This window comes from Arachis hypogaea, chromosome 5 (assembly GCF_003086295.3).
Source record: "Arachis hypogaea cultivar Tifrunner chromosome 5, arahy.Tifrunner.gnm2.J5K5, whole genome shotgun sequence".
NCBI classification, from domain to species: domain Eukaryota; kingdom Viridiplantae; phylum Streptophyta; class Magnoliopsida; order Fabales; family Fabaceae; genus Arachis; species Arachis hypogaea.
In genome coordinates this window covers 94182642-94205212 of record NC_092040.1, presented here as the reverse complement: position 1 = coordinate 94205212, position 22571 = coordinate 94182642, and the positions used below count along the sequence as shown (strand labels likewise).

Below are 22571 nucleotides of genomic sequence, written 5' to 3'. Positions count from 1 at the left end.
GTTCTTCGACTGAATTTTCTGATTTTTTTACTGATTCATTATCAACCAATTTTTTTATCTAAAACGAACCGATCTAGTAAATAATTCTCGATTAACCCATCTGAATCGATCGGTTTGGTCCGATTCTTATAACAATGATGTATATATAATCCAATGTTAATAATTATTAAAAAAAAGTAAAAAAAAGAAATAGCAAACAAGGCAGAACCTTTGATGTATATTAAGGTCTGCACATATGCTTTGATACAATTGCCAAGTTATTAAGGCAACCTCTAATGGAGCATATAAAATAAAATACCACCCCATCAAGACATGCCAAAAAATGAGTAATAAGCAAACCATATAAGGAACCTTTCACTTAACAAAGTGGCAGATTACTTCATCAGTTATTGAGGAAATTTTAATCATATGTAGTCCATCCACAACTTATGCTATATAGATCAGCATCTCTTTACTCTTGGAGACTAGTGTAGCAAACTAAGGCTGTGACACAATTCCATACAAGGCTTATTCCCCAGAGACATATTTTTTCTCTTCTTCATAGTATCTCTTTTCATTCTGTGCCTTCTTAGCATTTCGTTTCTGCAGCATTTACACAACAAAAAGAGTAGCACAAGTCTATGTCATAAAACCTTAGACATCGGATTTTGAATTAGAATTTCAAATGTATGAAACTCAACATGGTTACAGGTCCTAATCATGATTATGAAAACCGGATCGAACAGGTCAATTCAATCGGGTTAACTGAAAACCAACCATCAAACCAGTCCGGTTCAAGATGAAAATCGGTTGTCAATGGACCAGTCAAAAATTGGTAAGCCTTGTAAATTGGTAAAAACCGAACTGATTTTTTTAACAGTTAACCAATTTAAAATAATGAAACACAGAATTCCATTTTAAAAGAAAAATATATATTTGATATACAAATATAAGGTTGAACCTCAGTTAAACCTTTAAACTTTTGAACCTCTAGCTCCACCTATTCGATGATTGGTTAGGTTTTCAGAACCTTGGTCCTAATAGTAGACCTAGCTACATCTTTCTTGGATATTTTCTTTTAGAAGGGAATTATATAATTTGTGATATACTATAAGCATACAAAAGTCACAAACACAGATTGTAAGGGCAGTTCAAATTTTCCAAAATTTTGAACAAATGAATGATGAAAAAGAGAGACACAATACCTTGTAAGCTTCATGGTTAGCTATTATCCTTTCGGCTACAGAAGTAGTTGTGGTATCTTTCGGGCTTTCGAGCAAGCGGAATATGCCCATGTTCTTCGGAACCTCATAAGGATCACTTTCAGACTGAAACAAGACAACATGCTCCAATATCAATACCAGCAAAAAAGGAAGATAATATCTTTGCCACATATGAACAGAATAGCTTTCAGTGAACTTACCTTAAGTGAGTTCTCAGCAACAGTCCCATGCACAACTTGAGAGATATTGAAAGTTGTAATCTGTTTGATTCAAAGGAACAAAAAATATGAAATGAACATAGATAATTTCATTCAATGCTTGATTAAGAATGGTTAGGAAAATGGAATAGACAAGCACACTGCACACATAAAAAATTGACATACCATATCCTTTGTAACTTTCCAAGGTGCACCGATAATGACTTCATTAGCATAACGGCAAGACAGCACGCTAAGGCTACGCTCGTGAAGTCGCATAATAGGATAGTGACTCCCCCGGTGTTCCCTAAAGGTAAGTTGTTACTTGTTACTCTCTTATCTAGTGTTAACAAAATACTTAGATAATACCAATCAAAATCAAATTTGCTAAATAAGAAACTATACCTCACTGTTTCATCTGAGTAGATACCAACTAAAAGAAAATCTCCAAGCTCCCTAGCCCTCTTAAGAATCTAAAAGAGTAGTGAATAACAGGAAATAATAAGTCAATAAGAAAATACCACCCATGAGTATTAGCTGAGATAGTGCCTTTGGGAGAATGAAATTTGGAACTTGGTTAAAATAATATGAAACTTTTATGTACCTCAACATGCCCTGCATGGAACAGATCAAATGCCCCATCAATGTATACAATTCGAGCATTCGCTCCAGGCTCCTGAAGTTAGATGAAATGGCAATGGATTATCCCAATTAAAAAGTTCCTCACAACATTATAACACAGACAAGTATCACCATTCACTAAAATTTTGCAAAGATCAAAATGTTCCATGTTTTGAAGATTAGTGATTACTCATAATGTTAGAACCTGTCTCTGAAACTATCACAGACACCCCCTTGTGCCTCCTCTCCGTGGAAAATTGCCAACATATAAAAAATTCCATGAAGCCAATGATATATCAAAACCAGTGTGTTACATCAAGTAGATCTCCAAAAATATTAATATCCTTTGCAATGGCTCTAAAAGAATTAATAAAATATAGCAAACCAAAAACAAATATAATCTAAAGATATTCAGATTAATCGGTATGCCGAACTATCAAGTTTCAAGTATCAACTAAGTATACACATACTGCAATGGGAAACTTGACTACACAAGAAATCAAATACCTTGCCATTTGAAAACTGGGAAATCCGGCGCGATGTTGGTAAGAATTGGGATATGTGGGAGTCCTCGGACTGGCTTTCTTCTTGATGTTGCTTACCATTAACAATATGGTCTTCACCATTTTCTCGACATCTTGAAGAAGCAAGTATCCTTCCTGGATTGAAGCAGAGTTAGAGCACATACACATGGTTCACAAAATTTCAGGCCTTCTAATACAAGCAGAGAAACTTAGTACCTACAATATCTGTACTGGAAACTCCTTCAGTACGTTTAATTTGTTTATAACGCCCAGCTTTCTTTGCCGCAGCATAGACATCTGATCCATCTGGAAGCAGGCAGGGATCATCGCCATGTATGATATAGTCAATTTTGTATTCATTAAAGAGACGATTCATGAACTCCTCAGAAATTGCATATGGAGCATCAGGAATGACCTCGTCCACCCACTTCAATCCGTTTACAAGGGTCAGCCTGGAAACAAACCATTTTTTTCAAATCAAAAGTTTATTTTCATAATGAAGTTTATAAAGCTGTCAATACAAGTAGAAATATATGCATATACTGTTCATATATGGCTACAATATAAAATTTTATCAAACTGCTCTATTCCTCTTTTAACTTGAATTGCTTTAATAAGCTCTTTTGAAACTTAATTCTTCCTTTCAATAGAATCCGAGTTTTTCTCTCATTGTTCCATATAGTGAAATGAACTTAGAAACTTACATGAACAAGAGCTTACAGCAGCAGAATCTGCATGGCCTTTACACTATTGTTTGATACCAGGTTCAGTAACATAATTACCTACCCATAATTTTATAACTTAAGTACACTTCTAATTCCTGGATAGCTAGGTATATCATCATTGATCGGGATACTTTTAATCATGTAAGTCAATAACTATTTAAAGAATTAAAAAATGCAACAAGATAAAAGATGCTACAACTTCAAAGCTTAAGATGAATCATATAGTTACTTACTTCTTTTGATCAATAGAACAAATCAAAAGGAGATTAACAGGAAAAGGGGCATCTAAAAGGAAACAGGATTCAAATATGCTATGCAATAAGATCCTAAAACTAACACACAGAGGCAAGCTGCATACCTCTCCTCCATGTTGAAAACCGGTGGCCCTTTGTGTTCCGCGATAACCTCATCATTGACAACCCCAACAACTAACTCATCACCAAGGGCTTTTGCTTGTCTGAGTGCATTGGCATGACCATAATGCACAAGATCAAAGCAGCCATCCATGTAGACACGAACACGCTTCTTCTCACCGGATTTCCTCTTGTGGAAGGATCCAATCCCACCAAAGTAGCTTGTTGACAAGCCCAGCAAAGCAGCTGTCACCATTATTCCACCAAACAGGTGAGGGTAGTAGTATACCCCATCCCAAATCCAGCTATTATTTTCATAATCCATGAATTTCTATCTCTATCTTTGTCTCTATTCTCACTTATGATCTATGTTGGGATTTCCAGGATTCTCAGCAACTAACTTGCTATTCCTAGTTGCTACTATACACAAGGAGACACAAACCTGCAATGAACTCATCATATCAAAAGGGGCATAAAAAATGCAACTTCTTTTTCACCCTAACAGATTCATATAGCATCATTTTCAAGCAATTAAAAACAACACAACTTCACAACGCAGGGGAAGAATGCCAAAGATCCAAGTAGCTAGCTAGTAAGAGGAAAATCAAAGTAACCATAGCATGTAAATTTGAAAATGGAAAGCATGAATTAAGAATTGAGCATACTCCTGGCACAAATCTAAAGCTTCAAAAAGAAAAGGAAAGGACCAAAAATGAAGCGTAAATAGGAAAACCAGAATGAAAATGATGCTCTGAGGTGAATGGAATATAGCATGACTAGAGAGATTCAAAAGGGTAAATTCCACAAGAATGGGAATTGAAGAAGAAAGAGAAAGACAAAGCAAACCTGACACTAGAAATCTCCCAAGAAGAAAAAGAGTGACAGATTCTGAGTTTTGAAGAGCTAAGTATCATAAAGTAGAGAGAGAGAGAGAGAGAGAGATGCGAATCTTATTCTTCTTTTTCGCGTTTGATTCGTTATGTTTCTGTGTTGAATTCGCATGTTAGAAAAGCTCCTTTCTGACCGACTTGAATAGATACATTCATCAATTCACTTGTCCCCTTATTTAAATATTAAAAATTTAAATATAATTTAATATATATAATAATTTATTAATCAATAATTTAAATTCGTAACAAATTAATCTTTCATTTATTTATTATAAAAAATATCATAAATAACCAAAAAAAATTTTACTTTTTTTATTTAAAAATAAAAATTAATGCAAAGTCATTATCTAATTTGTTTCTATACAGAGCTCCTATTCTTTTAGAAGATTATTTACTAAGGTATTAATTTTACTGGTATTGCAATATATATTAAAATTAACTTTATAAGAACAAGTCATATTTAAAAAGAAACTTCTGTTAATTAAACTATTAAAGTATTATTTTGATTTTACAAGATTAAGCTTTTAACCAAAAAAAAAACAATCAAAAGAAAAGAATGATATGATATCTCCTGCATAACTAATTTCGAAAATAGAAAGTATAAGAACAATTTTTTAGTTAGTCAACGTTAATTTTTCTTTTTAAATTTTAAATTTTTTTATTTTTAAAGAATTTAAAATTTAAAATAAATAAAATAATTATAAAAAAAGTCACTGTATATACATATTGGTTAAATTATTTTTTATATATATTTTATATTTTAATATGTATTATATATAAATAATTAATTTAATAATTAATTTTTAGTATCTATGATATACCGTTAATTTCTTAAATCTATCTATAAAAGTATTTTAATTTAAAGGACCGATGTTTCATAATGCGTAAAATATCTTTTTATAGAGATATTTATGTGTCACATTATTATTGAACGTATTAATAAATTAGCGACAATAAATTATAGTTTAAATAGTATAGTCTCCTCCATATTCATGTAAGAGGTTGCGGGTTCGAGTCTTCTATCTTTGGTAAAAAAAAATGAATTGGTTATTTTTAAATTTCTTAATAAACTAGAATAAAAAATCGATTTTTTTAAAACAATAACAATAAACTTAATTGCAGTCGAACCGACCAATTTACATAACCCACTGGATCATATTTTTTTTAAATAAAAATTAGGGATATATTTATCTTTTTATAAAAAAATTTAAACATGATTCAGTTTAGATTATATAAATCGATTGGATTAAATCGGGTCTAATAATTATAATGCGGACAATTGGGTCTATTATTATTGCTATAATAAACCGATTTTGTTCTGATTTATTAAAAAATAAATTATTAACGGATTTAATAAAGATATCCAATAACATCATAACACATATAATTATTTTAAAAAATATATATTTTTAGTGTCTTTATTAAAATGATATCCTAATCTAAATTGGGTTCGAATATATTGAAAATGACTATTTTGCATGAAAAATAATAACAAATATTGACTAATTGGAATTTGGACACAGACGTGATATATGAATGTCCTATAAAATGAATAATTATGCTATAAAATGTACATCAAAATATAAAATGTACATTTAAAATTAGTTATCAAAAATAAAATAAATATTTAAAACAAAATTAAATAATATATATTTATTTATATATAAATATATAATAACTGATTTTAATATATAAAAATAAAATAAAATATCACACCCTTTTTAGGTTTATATAGTCGATTCTTTTCCTCCACGTCTGGGATGGTCATGGCTCCATAGCTTAGTTCATTCTTGTAGGGAACATGTTCATGAGCCCACACGTATTGAACCGTTTATTTTGTTTGGCTTCCGTATAATAATTTTATTTTGAATTATTGGTTTTTGTGACGACACATGTTTGTTTCTAATCTTGTTAAATGCCTATCATATCAATCATCTTTATTAATCGAAAAGCACAACAGAAGCTGAGGTTTATCTATTCTTTGGTATTTTTGTTCACTTAAAATATTTGTATTAACTCCAAATCTTCAACTACTAGTCAAACTACTATCGTCAATATCTCTTAGCTTTAGTACCACGTAGCACAAATAATATTTCGATTTTCTTGTGCCGATAGCACCAAATTCATCTCATCACTAAGATTTTTTTTTTTCTTTTTTACGTGTGCATGAATAACCCGAGACTTAGGAGTGGCAACTTGATGGATTTTTACTTTATTTGACTCCGTTCTGTTCATAGAATTCACTCTGCCTGCGAATAATAAAAATTTATATTTGATCCATTATCTTAAAATCGACCTACACCAACAATTTTGGAATCAGAATCAGTAAGATAAAATAATTTTTTCGCAAATTTTTTCACACTTAAATTCTAAAGCTCCAAATATCGGACCACCAATAAAAGATTCTGTCAAAATCAGTAATAAAAATACGAATAACGGTCTAAAAGTAATTTAATATATAGATGACTCATTCAGTCACAGATACGCAATTCATTTCGTTTTACTCTAAATACTCACACACTCTTACTTACTTGAGTGTTAGAGTCCCTTTGTAGGTACCCAACGCCACTTCTCTTATTAGAAGACGACGTTCCACACTCCTTTTCCAAGGAAAACTAGCTCGAGCGACAGCAAGACGAGCTATACATCGGAATATCCACATTCACGCAGGAACATTTGGCGCCCATCGTAGGGCTCAAAATTTTCTAACCCCACAGTTCTTTACCCTTTGTACCTCTTAATCTTTTTTGCAGGTCACGACGCATGGCGGACGAACATAGCCACGCTCCCTCGAACCCTAACCACGCCGAGCTGCTGGCCATCAATGAGACCCACAGGGTCGAAAATTAGAAAATGGCCGAACTCTTACGCCAAAGGCAGCACAGTCATAGCAAAGGAGGGGAGCACAAGAACGCTGAAGACAAAGATAAGAATGATGAACACACATCGAAGGCAAAACACACCATACCTAATCCCCCCAAAAACAACCACCAAAAGAACCAACCCCTTCACAAAGGAAGTCATGAACTTCGAAATGCCCAAAAACTTCACCCTACCAACGACTTTAAAGCCCTATCTAGGAATAAGCGACCCAAACATCCATGTCACGAAATTTTATACGATGATGTTTATGAATAAAGAACACGACCTAATCCTATGCCGAACTTTCCCCACCTTCTTAGATGGAGCCGCTTTGATCTGGTTCTCCAATCTCCTAGAAGGCTCCATCTCTAACTTCGATGAATTGGCCGACCAGTTTGTCAACCACTTCGCCGCATCCAAAATATGCGTGCACAATTCCGACTACCTGAACCCTATTAAGCAAGGGCCGAATGAAAGCCTGAAAGACTACATGACTAGGTTCGCTGAAGTAACCAATGAAATACCCAACCTAAACCCAGAGGTCCACCTCCACGCTCTGAAAAGCGGCCTTTTGATGCCAAGGCATCTTGAATAGTTTTACTAGCCATTATTTGTATGCTTTAGGTTGGTTTCATGCATTTTCTTAGACAATAAGCAATTATTTGGATGAGAATTGTATGCATGCCTTGATTCAATCAAACATAGTTAATTATGTGCATTTTCATGAGATTTATGCAAGAATTGTTTGATGTTATGAATGATGCAAAATCTTGTGATTTAGCAAGGCTTTGAGGCATGTGTTTGGTTAATGATAGGTGATGAAACAAGAAGGCAATGGAGCAAGAATTGGAGCAAGAAGGCTTGAAGCTACATCAATCTTGGCAAGGAAACAGGGGATTGCACGTTGCCAACTCCAGCATGTTTGTGGACAACACCAGGAGCAAAATGTTTTGGCCCAGGGGAAGAAGCATGCATGTTGCCAACGCCAAGTTCTATGGGCGTGGTTAGCAACAACGTGGCATGCAATCTTGGAGAGCTAGCCTCAAGCACGTTCCCACACTTGAGGAAGGCTAGCGTGTTCCTTGACAACGCTGGCAACAACGCCAGGATCTTGGAGCAGAGCAAGGAAGAGCTCGAGGACGTTGTTGCCCTGAGGATGAACTGGCGTGTTCCTTGGCAACTCCAGCAACAACACCAAGGCCAAGAATTTGGGCTAAGGGAGTCACTAGCACGTTGGCACTAGAGTGTTTGATGGCAACTTCACCAAAAACTCCAGCAAAGTTGGCAGCTTGACCTTACCTTCTTCAAGGATGCATAACTTGAGCTACAAAGCTCCAAATGAGGTGATTCCAGTGGCATTGGAAAGTAGACATCAAGAGCATTCCGACCATTTATCATAGTATGAGGTTGACATTCATTTGAAGCTTAAAAAGCTGGCTTCATTTAGAGCCTCAGAAACTGAGAAAGTTGCCAACGTGGAAGAATGAAGGCGTGTTTGCTAAAAATGCCTGCGATACTGGAAGGCTGACCATGTTCTCTTCAATGGAGCATCACTTGAGCTATAGAGATCCAATTTGAGTGCTTCTAGTTGTGTTGGAAAGCTGACATTCAGAGCTTTTCAACCATATATAATAGTATATAGTGTAGCATGAAATGGAAGCTCAAATCAGAGTTATCTTTAGGCCCCAAAAATAAGAACATGAAGATTGAAACTCAAGGAAGCATGAATGAGCCCAAAAAAAAGGCTCGAACACGTTGCCAAGGCAAGGATGGACTGGCGTGTTCCTTGGAAACTCCAACAACAACGCCAAGACCAAGAATTTGGGCTAGGGGAGTTCACTAGCACGTTGGCACTAGCGTGTTTGGCAAAAAGGCCCCAACCAAGGCAGCCTGACCTTGCCCTCTTCAATGGAGCAAAACTTGAGCTAGGAAGATCCAATTGAGATGATCCCAACTGCATTGGAAAGAAGACATTCTGAGCTTTCCAATGATGTATAATAGTCCATATTGAAGCAAAGGAATGAAGCTCAAAGTTCAGGCAACATCAAGCATGAAAAGTGAAGCTAAGAAGGAAGAATGAGCCAAGTGTTTGGCAACAACTTGGGCAACAACTTGGCAACAACGCCCAAGCACCAAGCTCCCAGCCCAGGAAATGCCATAGCACGTTGCCAGTGTGTAATAAGGCTGGCGTGTTTGCCAGTAACGCCCAACCAATGGGCCAGAAGCAATGTGAATGAGCTCTGCTTTCCTCTGCTCTCTTCAAAGTCCAACAATTCCTCTAATGAGCCAGCCAAATTAACAAGGACAAAGCCCAAATTGCTAACCCAATTGATGAATCTCAAGGGGCTCTTAGAACTAGTATAAATAGAAAAGAGTTTTGTACTTCAGAGAGACTTTTTGAGGGTTGAGAGGGGGACTTTTGGAGGAGGAACTCTCTTGGCGGAACACACACACACTTCATTGGCACACTCCACTGGAAGTGGGTCTTCGGACCCCTCCTCTCATACACTCTTCTTCCCTTTCTCATCTCCTCTTCCTTGGTAGTAGTAGTTTAGTTTAATTTGTAATTTTCATTTATGAATTCTTGAATTTTAAATTTTTGTTTTGAATTCTCACTCTTTATTTTCATGCACTTTAATTTCATGCAATTTAGTTTTCATCTAAGAGCAATGACCACTTAATTTCCTCTGCATTTGGGAAAGGAGCTCTGTTTCAATTTTGATTGAATTTATATTTATCTCTTTTTCTCTTCTTCACTCTATCTTCATACTTGGATATCTATTAGAATCCTTGCAAGAGAGTTTTGTTCTTCAAAGATCCTTGGATCTATTAGAATCCTATTGTGAACCTTGAGAGAGGGAACATAGGATTCAGTTTGAATTCTCTTGGCATAATAAAGTTGATTCTTGATTTAGAGTTGGTACGTGACATATAACCACTCTAATATTGGGGTCTTTGGATTTATGTAGTATGAGATTAGAAATCATGTTTGTTTATCTAAGAGAGAGTCTTTGTGCTTCATAGATCCAATTACTACCGAGAGGCAGATTGGATCTACTTGAATTACATGTGAGCCTTGAGAAAGGGATCATGGAATTCAGTTTGAGGCTCTTCTCTCATAATCCTCTTGATCAACACATTCTTAGTTGGTATGTGAGATGTAACCACTTTAAATTGAGGTCTTGAGGGTTGTGTGATTTTTGGATTAGGAATTGAACTTCACATCTTCTCATGAGCAATTAGATCAAGAGATTGGCAATTAATTATGTGAAGAGAAATTAAATCACCAAGAGATTGGAGTTTAATTACTCATAATCCGCCATGGATCTATCTTACATGATTGAGAAGGAGTGAGACCCATTGATTCAAGAGGAATCAACATCTCCAATCCCCTATGCTTTCCATCTTTACTTTCCGTCATTTACTTTCTAGCAATTTACTTTCCTGCACTCTACTTTCTTGTACTTTCTATTCCTTGCAATTTTACTTTCTAGCACTTTACTTTTACGTCATTTACTTTCCTTGTACTATATTGCTTTCTTTTAATTTTCAGCCATTTATATTTCCGTTTGCTCATCACTCCAAAATGATTGTCTAACTAGAATAATCAATTAACTATTGATTGCTTAATCCTTTAATCCTCGTGGGATCGACCTCACTCTAAGTGAGTTTTATTACTTGATGCAACCCGGTATACTTGCCGGTACAGTTGCGCGTTAATACTTAATTTTCGCGTATCAAGTTTTTGGCGCCGTTGCCGGGGATTAATTATGATTAACAATCTACCGGTGGTTGATTACCTAGATTAGACACTTTTTCTTTCTCTCTGTTTTAGTCATTTCTCTGTTTTTAATACTTTCTTTTATGATCCCCAACTGTTTGTGTTAATGCCTCACCAAGAAAACCTTACTCGTGACAATCTTTTCTCTTGGTGATTGTGTTATTAACATACAACAGTTTCTTTTGCTTAGTTTCATTCCAAATAAATGGGCATATGATTGCATTATAAGTTTGGTGTTGCCTTGCAACAAATTGATTTTCAATCTTCACTGGGTACTTGCATTATTTTTAATTGAAAGTGGCATCCTAAGTTTGGTGTTGTCACTTATTTTTCATGCTATGTACCATACACAGCACTTATTAATGCAATCACATTGTCTTTGTTTTACTTCTTGTGTCTTTATTGTATCCTTAATTTTGCTTGCTTAAGCACATGCATTACTCACATTTCATTGTGTAAGACATTCATGATCCATCATAGTCCCCATCACCATTATTTTAATTATTGCTTAAGGACAAGCAATCATTCTAAGTTTGGTGTGGGAAGGGAAAGAAAAGGAGGAAAAGGACAACAATAATGAAGATGAACTATAAGATGGTAAAGTTCCTTTCTCCTCTTACTTATTTCAGCGCCTTAAATTGCATAATTGTCTTCTATTTTCTTTGTATGCATGTGTAATTACTCCTTGTGAATAAGCATAATTTGGTATTTGATTTGTAACATGTTGCTATGATATCATGATTATCATCTTGAATTTTACTTGCACCCAATATCTCTAAGAATGCAACAAAGAAATAATTCTTTTGAAAGGAAAATATTGAAGAATTTTATAAATCTTGGGGCAAGTAAAAGATTAAGAGGAGTGGAGGTTCTGATTGTATGATTGTGTATTGAGGTTACATGTTTGTGAAAACTTGCATAGGAGCCCATAGATAGAAAATGAAGTTTAGAGAAGTATTATAGAATTTCTCAAATATCTATTGATCCAAGAAGCAGTAACAAAAGAAAACAAAAGAAAAAGAAAAACAAAGAACAAGCCCAAGGCTCTAAGCATCAATTACTAGGAAGAAAAAGAAAGAAACAAGAACTCAAATAGTTATTGTCCTAGTTAAATGCTTGTGGTAGATTTGTGTCAAAGAGAGAGGCTTGAGCAAGTAAATCCTAAGGGGTGCTTCAACACCTAATACCTTAGACCAATTGGTTTGGACGTATTGATTGAAAGCTTATCTAAAGAGCCGCTTTGAGACATGACACTTAGAGTCAAGGTCAAAATCCAAAAAGGAAAAATTGTCAAAAAATAAGTGCGGCTTCAAGGTGATTATCTATAAAGAGACTTCCATAATATCATTTGAATGAAAGTCTTAAGATCTAAAACTTCCAAAATGTAAGGACTAACAAGCACTAGAATCCTTGCATAAGCATATATATTGGAGTTCACCCCACAATCTCTTATTCACTTCACCCACTAAGGCATCATAAGCAATTCTTCAATATACTCCAATTAAGAAATTTCTTTATGCATAGTTCTTTTCTTGCTTGGGGACAAGGAAGATTTAAGTTTGGTGTTGTGATGTCAGGACATCTTGGCTGGGTTTACTAGCCATTTTTTGTATGTTTTAGGTTGGTTTCATGGATTTTCTTAGGCAATAAGCAAGTATTTGGATGAGAATTGTATGCATGTCTTGATTCAATCAAACATAGTTAATTATGTGCATTTTCATGAGATTTATGCAAGAATTGTTTGATGTTATGAATGATGCAAAATCTTGTGATTTAGCAAGGCTTTGAGGCATGTGTTTGGTTAATGATAGGTAATGAAGCAAGAAGGTAATGAAGCAAGAATTGGAGCAAGAAGGCTTGAAGCTACATCAATCTTGGCAAGGAAATAGGGGATTGCACGTTGCCAACTCCAACGTGTTTGTGGACAATGCCAGGAGCAAAAGTTTTGGCCCAGGGGAAGAAGCATGCACATTGCCAACGCCAAGTTCTATGGGTGTGTTTAGCAACAACGTGGCATGCAATCTTGGAGAGCTAGCCTCGAGCACATTGCCACACTTGGGGAAGGCTAGCATGTTCCTTGACAACGCTGGCAACAACGCCAGGATCTTGGAGCAGAGCAAGGAAGAGCTCGAGGACGTTGTTGCCTTGAGGATGAACTAGCATATTCCTTAGCAACTCCAGCAACAACACCAAGGCCAAGAATTTGGGCTAAGGGAGTCACTAGCACGTTGGCACTAGAGTGTTTAATGGCAACTTCACCAACAACTCCAGCAAAGTTGGCAGCTTGACCTTAACTTCTTCAAGGATGCATAACTTGATCTACAAAGCTCCAAATGAGGTGATTCTAGTGGCATTGGAAAGTAGACATCAAGAGCATTTCAACCATTTATCATAGTATGGGGTTGGCATTCATTTGAAGCTTCAAAATCTGGCTTCATTTAGAGCCTCAGAAATTGAGCACGTTGCCAACGTGGAAGAATGAAGGCGTGTTTGCCAAAAAAGCCTGCGATTTTGGCAGGCTGACCATGTCCTCTTTAATGGAGCATAACTTGAGCTACAGAGATCCAATTTAAGTGCTTCTAGTTGCGTTGGAAGGCTGACATTCAGAGCTTTCCAACCTTATATAATAGTATATAGTGTAGCATGAAATGGAAGCTCAAATCAGAGTCATCTTTAGGCCCCAAAAATAAGAACAAGAAGATTGAAACTCAAGGAAGCATGAATGAGCCTAAAAAAAGGCTCGAACACGTTGCCAAGGCAAGGATGGATTGGCGTGTTCCTTGACAACTCCAGCAACAATGCCAAGACTAAGAATTTGGGCTAGGGGAGTTCACTAGCACGTTGGCACTAGCGTGTTTGGCAAAAATGCCCCAACCAAAGCAGCCTGACCTTGCCCTCTTCAATGGAGCATAACTTGAGCTAGAAAGCTCCAATTGAGATGATCATAAGTGCATTGGAAAGAAGACATTCTGAGCTTTCCAATGATGTATAATAGTCCATATTGAAGCAAAGGAATGAAGCTCAAAGTTCAGGCAACATCAAGCATGAAAAGTGAAGCTAAGAAGGAATAATGAGCCAAGTGTTTGGCAACAACTTGGGCAACAACGCCCAAGCACCAAACTCCCAGCCTAGGAAATGCCATAGCACGTTGCCAACGTGCAATAAGGCTGGCGTGTTTGCCAGCAACGCCCAACCAATGGGCCAGAAGCAATGTGAATGAGCTCTGCTTTCCTCTGCTCTCTTCAAAGGCCAATAATTCCTCTAATGAGCCAGCCAAATGAACAAGGACAAAGCCCAAATTGCTAACCCAATTGATGAATCTCTAGGGGATCTTAGAACTAGTATAAATAGAAAAAAGTTTTGTACTTTAGAGAGACTTTTTGAGGGTTGAGAGGGGGACTTTTGGAGGAGGAACTCTCTTGGTGGAACACACACACACTTCATTGGCACACTCCACTGGGAGTGGGTCTTCAGACCCCTCCTCTCATACACTCTTCTTCCCTTTCTCTTCTCCTCTTCCTTGGTAGTAGTAGTTTAGTTTAATTTGTAATTTTCATTTATGAATTCTTGAATTTTAAATTTCTGTTTTAAATTCTTACTCTTTATTTTCATGCACTTTAATTTCATGCAATTTAGTTTTCATCTAAGAGCAATGACCACTTAATTTCCTCTGCATTTGGGAAAGGAGCTCTGTTTCAATTTTGATTGAATTTATATTTATCTCTTCTTCTCTTCTTCACTCTATCTTCATACTTGGATATCTATTAGAATCTGTTCTGAGGGTTACCTGAAACTGTAGGTCGATCTCGGTAGAGATCTTCTGTGTTGGTCGGAGTCGACGTATCCGGCAGGTGTATAGCGGCCGGAGCTAGTGTGTCCGACTTGTTGGACTTGGTGGTGGGGTTGATCCTTTGTTCCCGGAGGGTGGGGGGTACCTGCAAGGGACTCCGATGCTTAAGTTAGCAAGGGTATTAAGCAGGTATTGAGTAGAATCAGAGTATGAGTTATACTTGGGTGCTCCAGTGTATTTATAATGGTGAGATGTGGCCTCCTGTGGATAAGATAAGTTAGTTATCTTATCTTTATCTTTATCTTATCTTTAAGTGAGGTCATATTTAAGGGAACCGCCTTTATCTCTATGGGCTTAGGCTGCCCTTGGATTTGGGACGTGTTCCTCTATTTGGGCCCTTTGTTTGGGCTTTCCTGTGACTAGGCCAAGCTCTTTGAGAAGAGGTCGGGTTGTCCTGACCTGAAGAGGTTGGTCGCTTTGTCTGTAAAACATCCCGGGTTGGACAGCTCGACCCAGGGTATGAACAGTGCCCCTGCTTGAGCTCGGTCTTCTTGTTTGAGGCCGAGTCCTTGACTTCGGTCCTTCTTTGGTGAAGCCGAACTCAAGCATTTTGTTGATTCTTTTTGTAGCAGCTTTGAATGCAGAACATTTCCTCTAAAAGACGCGCGCTTTTATATCGGCGCTTTTTTGGGAACGTGCGAGGTTTTAATGCCTTCTTTAATTTGAGCATTAATTGCCCCGTTTCCCCTAGGCTCTTTGCTTTTGATTTTGAAAACTCAGAAAATAGTTTCTCTCCTTTTATTTTCCTTGTAACCTCTTCGCAACTTTTTCCTCTTCTCTCTTCGCTCTCTGTCTTTCGCTTGTGCTTCTGCTTCCTGGCGTTTATGGTGTCGCTTGGCGGTTTCCTGGGCAACTTTCATTCTTGCACTTTTTTTTTTCGAAGCTCCTTCCGTCTCCAGGTTAGTCCCATTTTGTGCTTTCTCGCCGTTTTCACATTTGTGATGAGGTTTTGATTTTGATCCTCCCTACCAAAAAAGTTTGGATCTTTCTGTTTTCATTGTGCTTTCTGAGAGTTTCTCTATCTTCTGCATGGTCCTTTTTGCTTTTGCTGGGTGCCTTTAGGGCTTTGCATTTTTTTTGTTGTTTCTGTTCTTGATACCGCTTGTCCACGTCTGTTCCTCGTTTATTTGAAGGTTGCTTTTGTCTGATCTTGAAAAAAGGTTGCATCTTTAATAGTCTCTGCTTGGCGTGCTTTGATGTTCGGGAATGCTTTTTGCTTGGTAGACTGTAATGGCTTATGCTTTCTGAAAATGTTTGCTTTATTTGAAGTCTTTTTCTTGCTTGAGAAATGCTGGGGTAGGAGCTGTAGATTTTCCTAGAAACCTTACTTGATTATTGCCTCCAAAGGATGCCCCAAGACTTTTGGTTTGAGTCTTGGAGTTTTCCTTTTCTGTTTGTTTTGCCTGTATCATATTAAGTTGTTTTCTCCCTTGTCCGAGATGTTTTTAGTAACCCCATATTTTTTTCTTACTTGTAGGATTAGTTGGCATCATGTCTACTCGCAATAACATTGTAGAGATGCCTTCCAAGTTCCCGAGGGGATGTCTGATTGGCTGGACTCCCTTGTTTTGTTGTGTGTTTCTGTTGTGGATGCTGAGTTTTGCACAGAACTGAGGAAGCGCCATAGGATTTGTGGTAACAATGCCTGTGAGGAGGATTACGAGCTTGTTGCTCCTGATTCTAATGAGAGAGTCTGCTTTCTGACTTCTGTTGAGGGAGAGCGACCCTTCTTTTATGCTTATGAATACTTCTTCAGTCAGTTGAATGTTTCTTTTCCTTTTACTGCTTTTGAGACCGACCTGTTGTGGTCGTGTAACAATGCTCCATCCTAGCTTCACCCAAATTCTTGGGGTTTTATTAAAATTTTTCAGTTTCTCTGCCGAGAATTAAATGTAACACCCTCTCAAGCTTTTTTCCTTTACTTGTTTGTTTCCGCCAAGCCTGGCAGTTCTTTGAAAAAGAAAGCTTCCTGGGTTTCCTTCAGGTCTGCCCAGGGCCATAAGGTTTTTGCTATGTATGACGAGTATTTTAAGGACTTCAAGAACTACTTTTTTTAAAGTTCGTGCTGTTAAGAGGGCCCGCCCCTTTTTTCCTGATGAAAATGATGAGCCCTCTTTCCCTCTAGAGTGGCAGAAGGATGTAAGAGTGTCTCGCTATACTTGGGAGATGCTTGATAATGTCGAGCGCGCTTTTATAGTTGTTCTTGAGGATCTCTGGGGGAAACCACCCCATCTTGATACAAAGAGATTTTTGAATGACCCATCTTTGGTTCGGGCTGTTTTGGGTATTTGTCTGACTTGTTTCCATACTTGTTTTCCTTTTTCTTCCTCTTATCGGATTTGTAATTCTTTGTTGTGGCTGGTTTTGTATTTGCAGAGATGTCAAAGAATAGTGACTCCATGAAGGCCTTCAAAAGGGCAAAGAAGGCAACTGCTGCTCTGAACATCTCGGTCAAGGTGGCCGGTGAGGGATTGTCACAGGTCCCAGTTAAACCTCCTGTACCTAGTTCTTCCGGGCCGAGAAAAGCAATTCCTACTCCTCGGGTTCGTCTGGTCGATCCTTCCCAATCTTCTGCTGCAGCTTCTGGTGCCCCTCCTAGTAAGAAGCAAAAAACATCCGAGCCCTTCAACCTGGATGCCCCGGATTTTGATGCTATCGAGTTTGTTGACCAGCAAATTGCCCCCTATGGTGGGCTTTCCATGGACGACGTTTCTCTTCTTCAGCATCTGGATTTTATCACCAAAAGTAGTGTGAAGATGGCTCATATGGGTGCGGCTATATTCCGAACAGTTCAGGGGATTCCGATTCATGCCACAAAATCCTTCATGGAAGAGGCCAAGTCGGAATTTGATCGAATCAAGGGGCTGAAGAAGGAGTTGGAGGTGAAGTTGGCGAAGGTGGAGAAGGAGCTGGAGGGTGAGAAGGCCAGTTCTATTGCCTTGGCTGCTTCTTTGAAGCTGGCCGTGGACATGGTACTGAAACATAAGGATAGCTATGTCTCGGCTTATAGGGAGTTGATGCATCTTCGGGAGGATTTGGAAACTGCTCGGATTAATTATGGTGAGCTTCAGGGTCACCTTGTGGGTAGCGTAACTGCTGTCTCCGAGAACCTGATGGAGCAGTTCCGGGTTGTTGCTCCTGATGCCGACTTGACTCTCATCAGCCTGGACAATGTCGTGAGGGATGGTAAGATTGTCCCTGATGACCAGGATGATGATGAGACTGATCCTCCCCCCGTGCCTTCTCTTAAGGTGTCGACCTCCTCTGTTCCTCCCGTTACATCTGATCCGGATTGCCAGATTCTGAACCGGGATGATGGAACCGTAGATGCTGTGCCCCTTCAGACTCGCCCTCCTTCTCCCCGTACTGATGCTGCCGGGAAGGCTCCTGATCTTAGCTGATCTCTTTTCTGAATATTTGTGTAAATAGCCTGATTTGTGGGCTTTTGAACTTTGTTTTTGTGAATGATGTTTTATTGACTGTTGATACTCTAGTTGCTTAGCAACTTATTTTGAAAACAAAATGGTTTCTCTGAGGTTGATTTCAGTGGCCTCTTTGAAGCTTTATCATACTATGCTTCCATTGTGCTCTAGTAGGGTGTCTGTTGGAATCTCGCTGCTTGGCCTCTTTAGATCGCTTTTATAGTTTTTGTTTGTAGCTTGGATCCTTTTGAGGTTGAGACTTGTGGGGGATCCAACTTGTTTTTCGGTTTCCTTGTTTTTGTTTTGTATTTTAGCACTTTATAACCGATTTCTTTTATGTTGGTCCCCTTCTAAGTTATTTTTGTAATCCTCTTTTCTGGGCCTTTGCCATGTTTCTTTAAGGGATTACTTTTATAACTTATCTTTGTAGGAGACCGACTTCGTTAGGCCGATCTCTTCTAAGTTGTTTTTGTAATCCTCTTTCTTGGACCTTTGGTAGGTCTCTTTCAGGGATTATTTTTACGACTTATCTTTGTAGAAAACCGACTTCGTTAGGTCGATCTCTTCTAAGTTGTTTTTGTAATCCTCTTTCTTGGACCTTTGGTAGGTCTCTTTCAGGGATTACTTTTACAACTTGTTTTATAGGAAACCGACTTCGTTAGGTCGATCTCTTCTAAGTTGTTTTTGTAATCCTCTTTCTTGGACCTTTGGTAGGTCTCTTTCAGGGATTATTTTTCCAACTTGTTTTGTAGGAAACCGACTTCGTTAGGTCGATCTCTTCTAAGTTGTTTTTGTAATCCTCTTTCTTGGACTTTTGGTAGGTCTCTTTCAGGGATTACTTTTACAACTTGTTTTGTAGGAAACCGACTTTGTTAGGTCGATCTCTTCTAAGTTGTTTTTGTAATCCTCTTTCTTGGACCTTTGGTAGGTCTCTTTCAGGGATTACTTTTACAACTTATTTTGTAGGAAATCGACTTCGTTAGGTCGATCTCTTCTAAGTTATAGCAATTCCTCTTTAATAGGGTTGGCCAGACCTCTTTCTAGGGATTTGCTGATAACTTGGACTGGTTTGACCCGATTTTTTAATATTCGGCCAGTCTTTTTTAAGTTATTATATAGCAATCCATAAGACCTCGTCAGGTTCTTTTTTCGGGATCACTTTCGATAACTTCTTGCATTATTCTATGTTCATCTTTTGCCAATTTGTAGATTGTGGTTTCTGTCCTGGTTTAATCGACCTTTAGGTGAATCGCGTTTTCACCTTTGTCGGTCGATTATTCCTATCAAGATCGTATAGTGAATCTGTTCTTCACTTCTTGTTCGATCTGTTGCTTTATAATCGGTCGATGAATGCTTCAGATTAATGCGTCTTGAGCATTTGTAGAGTATCTGAAATGTATTTTTTATTTAAATAAAGTGCAAATATATACAGGCGGGAGTTTTTTACACCCTTAAGTCGGATTAAATCTCAATCTTGACGCCTCATTAAAAAACCTTTTCAGGAAAAAGAGTGCGTCTTGTGATGAGACTTTTATCTAACTATAGTACCTTCTCATGTTACAGGCGTGCCATGATCTGAGGAGTTCTCATCCCTCGAGTTCGGACAGTCTGTAGTAGCCCTTCCCAAGTACTTCTGTGACTCGGTAGGGTCCTTTCCAATTAGCTGCCAGCTTTCCTTCTCCAGGTCGAGTTGTTCCAATATCATTTCGGATTAAGATGAGATCGTTATCTGCGAAATCTCTTGGCACTACCCTTTGATTATACCTGGAATCCATTCGTCGCTTTAATGCCTCTTCTCTGATCCGAGCTTTTTCTTGGATTTCTGGAAGTAGGTCGAGCTCTTCTCTTTGGAGTTGAGAATTTGTTTGCTCATTGTAGTGGACTACTCGGGGAGATCCTTCTTTGACCTCTATTGGAATCATTGTCTCCACTCCGTATGCTAGTCAGAATGGTAATTCGTTTGTGGTGGAATGGGGGTCGTCCGATACGCCCATAGTACTTGTGGACGTTCCTCGGCCCAAGCCCCCTTTGCTTCTTGCAGTCTACGCTTCAACCCGGCCAATATGACTTTGTTGGCCGCTTCGGCTTGTCCATTGGCTTGGGGATGTTCAACGGAGGTGAACTGGTGTTTTATATTCAAGTCAGCCACTAACTTTCTGAAGCCTGCATCTGTGAATTGGGTGCCATTGTCTATGGTGATGGAGTATGGGACCCCAAACCTTGTAACGATGTTCCTATATAGGAATTTCCGGCTTCTTTGAGCAGTAGCATTGGCTAGGGGTTCTGCCTCGATCCATTTCGTGAAATAGTCTACTCCTACTATGTGGAATTTTACTTGTCCTGATCCCTGTGGGAAGGGTCCGAGAAGATCGAGTCCCCATTTTGCAAATGGCCAGGGTGAGGTCACGCTAATGAGTTTTTCTGGCGGAGCGATGTGAAAGTTGGCATGCTTTTGACATGGTGGACATGTCTTTACAAATTCTGTAGCTTCCTTTCATAGAATTGGCCAATAGAATCCTACCCGGAGTACTTTTTTGGTGAGAGCTTGTGCTCCGAGATGGTTGCCACAAATGCCGCTGTGTACTTCTTCCAAGACTTCCTTTGTATTGGATGTCGGGACACATTTTAACAATGGTGTTGAGATCTCTCTTTTGTATAGGATGTTGTTTATGATAATGTAGTACTGTGCCTCCCTTTTTAACCTCTTTGCCTCCTTTTCATCTGTGGGAAGCGCTTCTGTTTTGAGGTAGTTAATTATGGGGTCATCCATCCTTGATCCCGACCTGTTATAGCTAGGATTTTTTCTTCTTCCGCTATTGATGGGTTCTGTAGTATTTCCTGGATGAGGCTTTTATTGTTGCCCCCTGGTTTGGTGCTGGCTAGCTTTGAGAGCGCGTCAGCTCAGGCATTTTGCTCGCGGGGTATGTGGCAGATCCTATATTCTCCAAGTTGTCCGAGCTGTTCTTTTGTTTTATCCAAATATTTTTTCATGGTAGGATCTTTGGCTTGGTAGCTTCTCGTTATTTGTGAGGTAACAACTTGTGAGTCACTGTAGATGTTGAGTTTCTGAGCTCCAACTTCCCTAGCTAGCTTCAAACCGGCTAATAACGCTTTTTATTCCACCTGGTTGTTTGAGGCCGGGAATTCGAATTTTAGGGAAAGCTCAAGTTGGGTTCCTTGGTTGCTTTCGATTATCACACCTGCACCGCTTCCGGCTTTATTTGAGGAACCGTCCACGTATATGTTCCACTCTATGGGGATTTCTGTGGTGTCTGTGAATTCTGCAATGAAGTCGGCTAGGTATTGTGATTTGATGGCTGTCCGTGCCTCGTATTGGAGGTCGAACTCGGACAACTCGATTGCCCACTGTAGGATTCTTCCTGCTAGATCTGTTTTCTGCAGTATCCCTTTTGTGGGCTGGTTGGTCCAAACTTTGATGGTGTGCACTTGGAAGTATGGGCGAAGTCGTCGGGATGTGAGTATCAAAGCGTAGGCGAACTTCTCTATTTTTTTGTAGTTCAGCTCTGACCCCTGTAGTGCTTTACTAATGAAGTAGACGGGTTGTTGTCCCCCTTCATCTTCTCTGATTAGTGCTGAGGCTATTACCCGACTTCCTACAGCGAGGTATAGTATGAGTGGTTTTCCCTTTCGTGGTCGAGATAGGATGGGGGGCTGTCCCAGGAATTCTTTAAAGTCTCGGAAGGCTTGTTCATATTCTGTTGTCCACTCGAAGCTTTTTCCCTTCCTTAAGGTAGCGTAGAAGGGGAGGGATCTTATTACTGACCCTGCTAGGAATCTGGACAAGGCCGCCAGTCTCCTATTGAGTTGTTGGACTTCTTTGCCACAGGTCGGACTTTTCATGTTGAGTATGGCCTGGCATTTATCTAGATTTGCCTCGATTCCTCTTTGTGTGAGCATGAAGCCCAGGAATTTTCCTGCCTCTACTGCGAAGGTGCATTTAGCCGGGTTGAGTCGCATGTCGTGCTTCCGTATGGTGTTGAACACTTTAACCAAGTCGGTTAGTAATGTTTCTTCTCTTTGTGTCTTTATCAACATTTCGTCCACATAGACCTCCATGATTTTTCCGATGTGGTCTGAAAAGATTTTATTCATTAGCCTTTGATAAGTGGCTCCCGCATTCTTA

The 22571-nt window shown here is 38.5% G+C and overlaps 1 protein-coding gene across 1 annotated transcript; it reads right to left on the bottom strand.

Moving 5' to 3' along the window:
* Positions 1 to 190: 190 nt before the first annotated feature.
* On the bottom strand, positions 191 to 4666 carry LOC112802008 (ethanolamine-phosphate cytidylyltransferase). The gene is made up of 10 exons (XM_025844987.3): positions 4469 to 4666; positions 3628 to 4064; positions 2761 to 2996; positions 2528 to 2679; positions 2004 to 2075; positions 1805 to 1872; positions 1586 to 1706; positions 1403 to 1462; positions 1185 to 1307; positions 191 to 582 (listed from the first exon to the last, which is right to left on the bottom strand). The coding sequence occupies exons 2-10, from the start codon at positions 3945 to 3947 to the stop codon at positions 508 to 510; spliced, it is 1227 nt and encodes a 408-aa protein (XP_025700772.1). The 5' UTR covers positions 3948 to 4064; positions 4469 to 4666; the 3' UTR covers positions 191 to 507.
* Between the last annotated feature and the right edge of the window lie 17905 nt (positions 4667 to 22571).

Excerpts from the sequence above, each read along its gene's own strand:
- LOC112802008 (XM_025844987.3), bottom strand. The coding sequence starts at position 3,947 with ATGGATTATGAAAATAATAGCTGGATTTGGGATGGGGTATACTACTAC. Across the intron at positions 1,873-2,003 it reads TCCATGCAGGGCATGTTGAG|ATTCTTAAGAGGGCTAGGGA; the intron begins GTACATAAAAGT and ends CTACTCTTTTAG. Across the intron at positions 583-1,184 it reads CTAACCATGAAGCTTACAAG|AAACGAAATGCTAAGAAGGC; the intron begins GTATTGTGTCTC and ends TAAATGCTGCAG.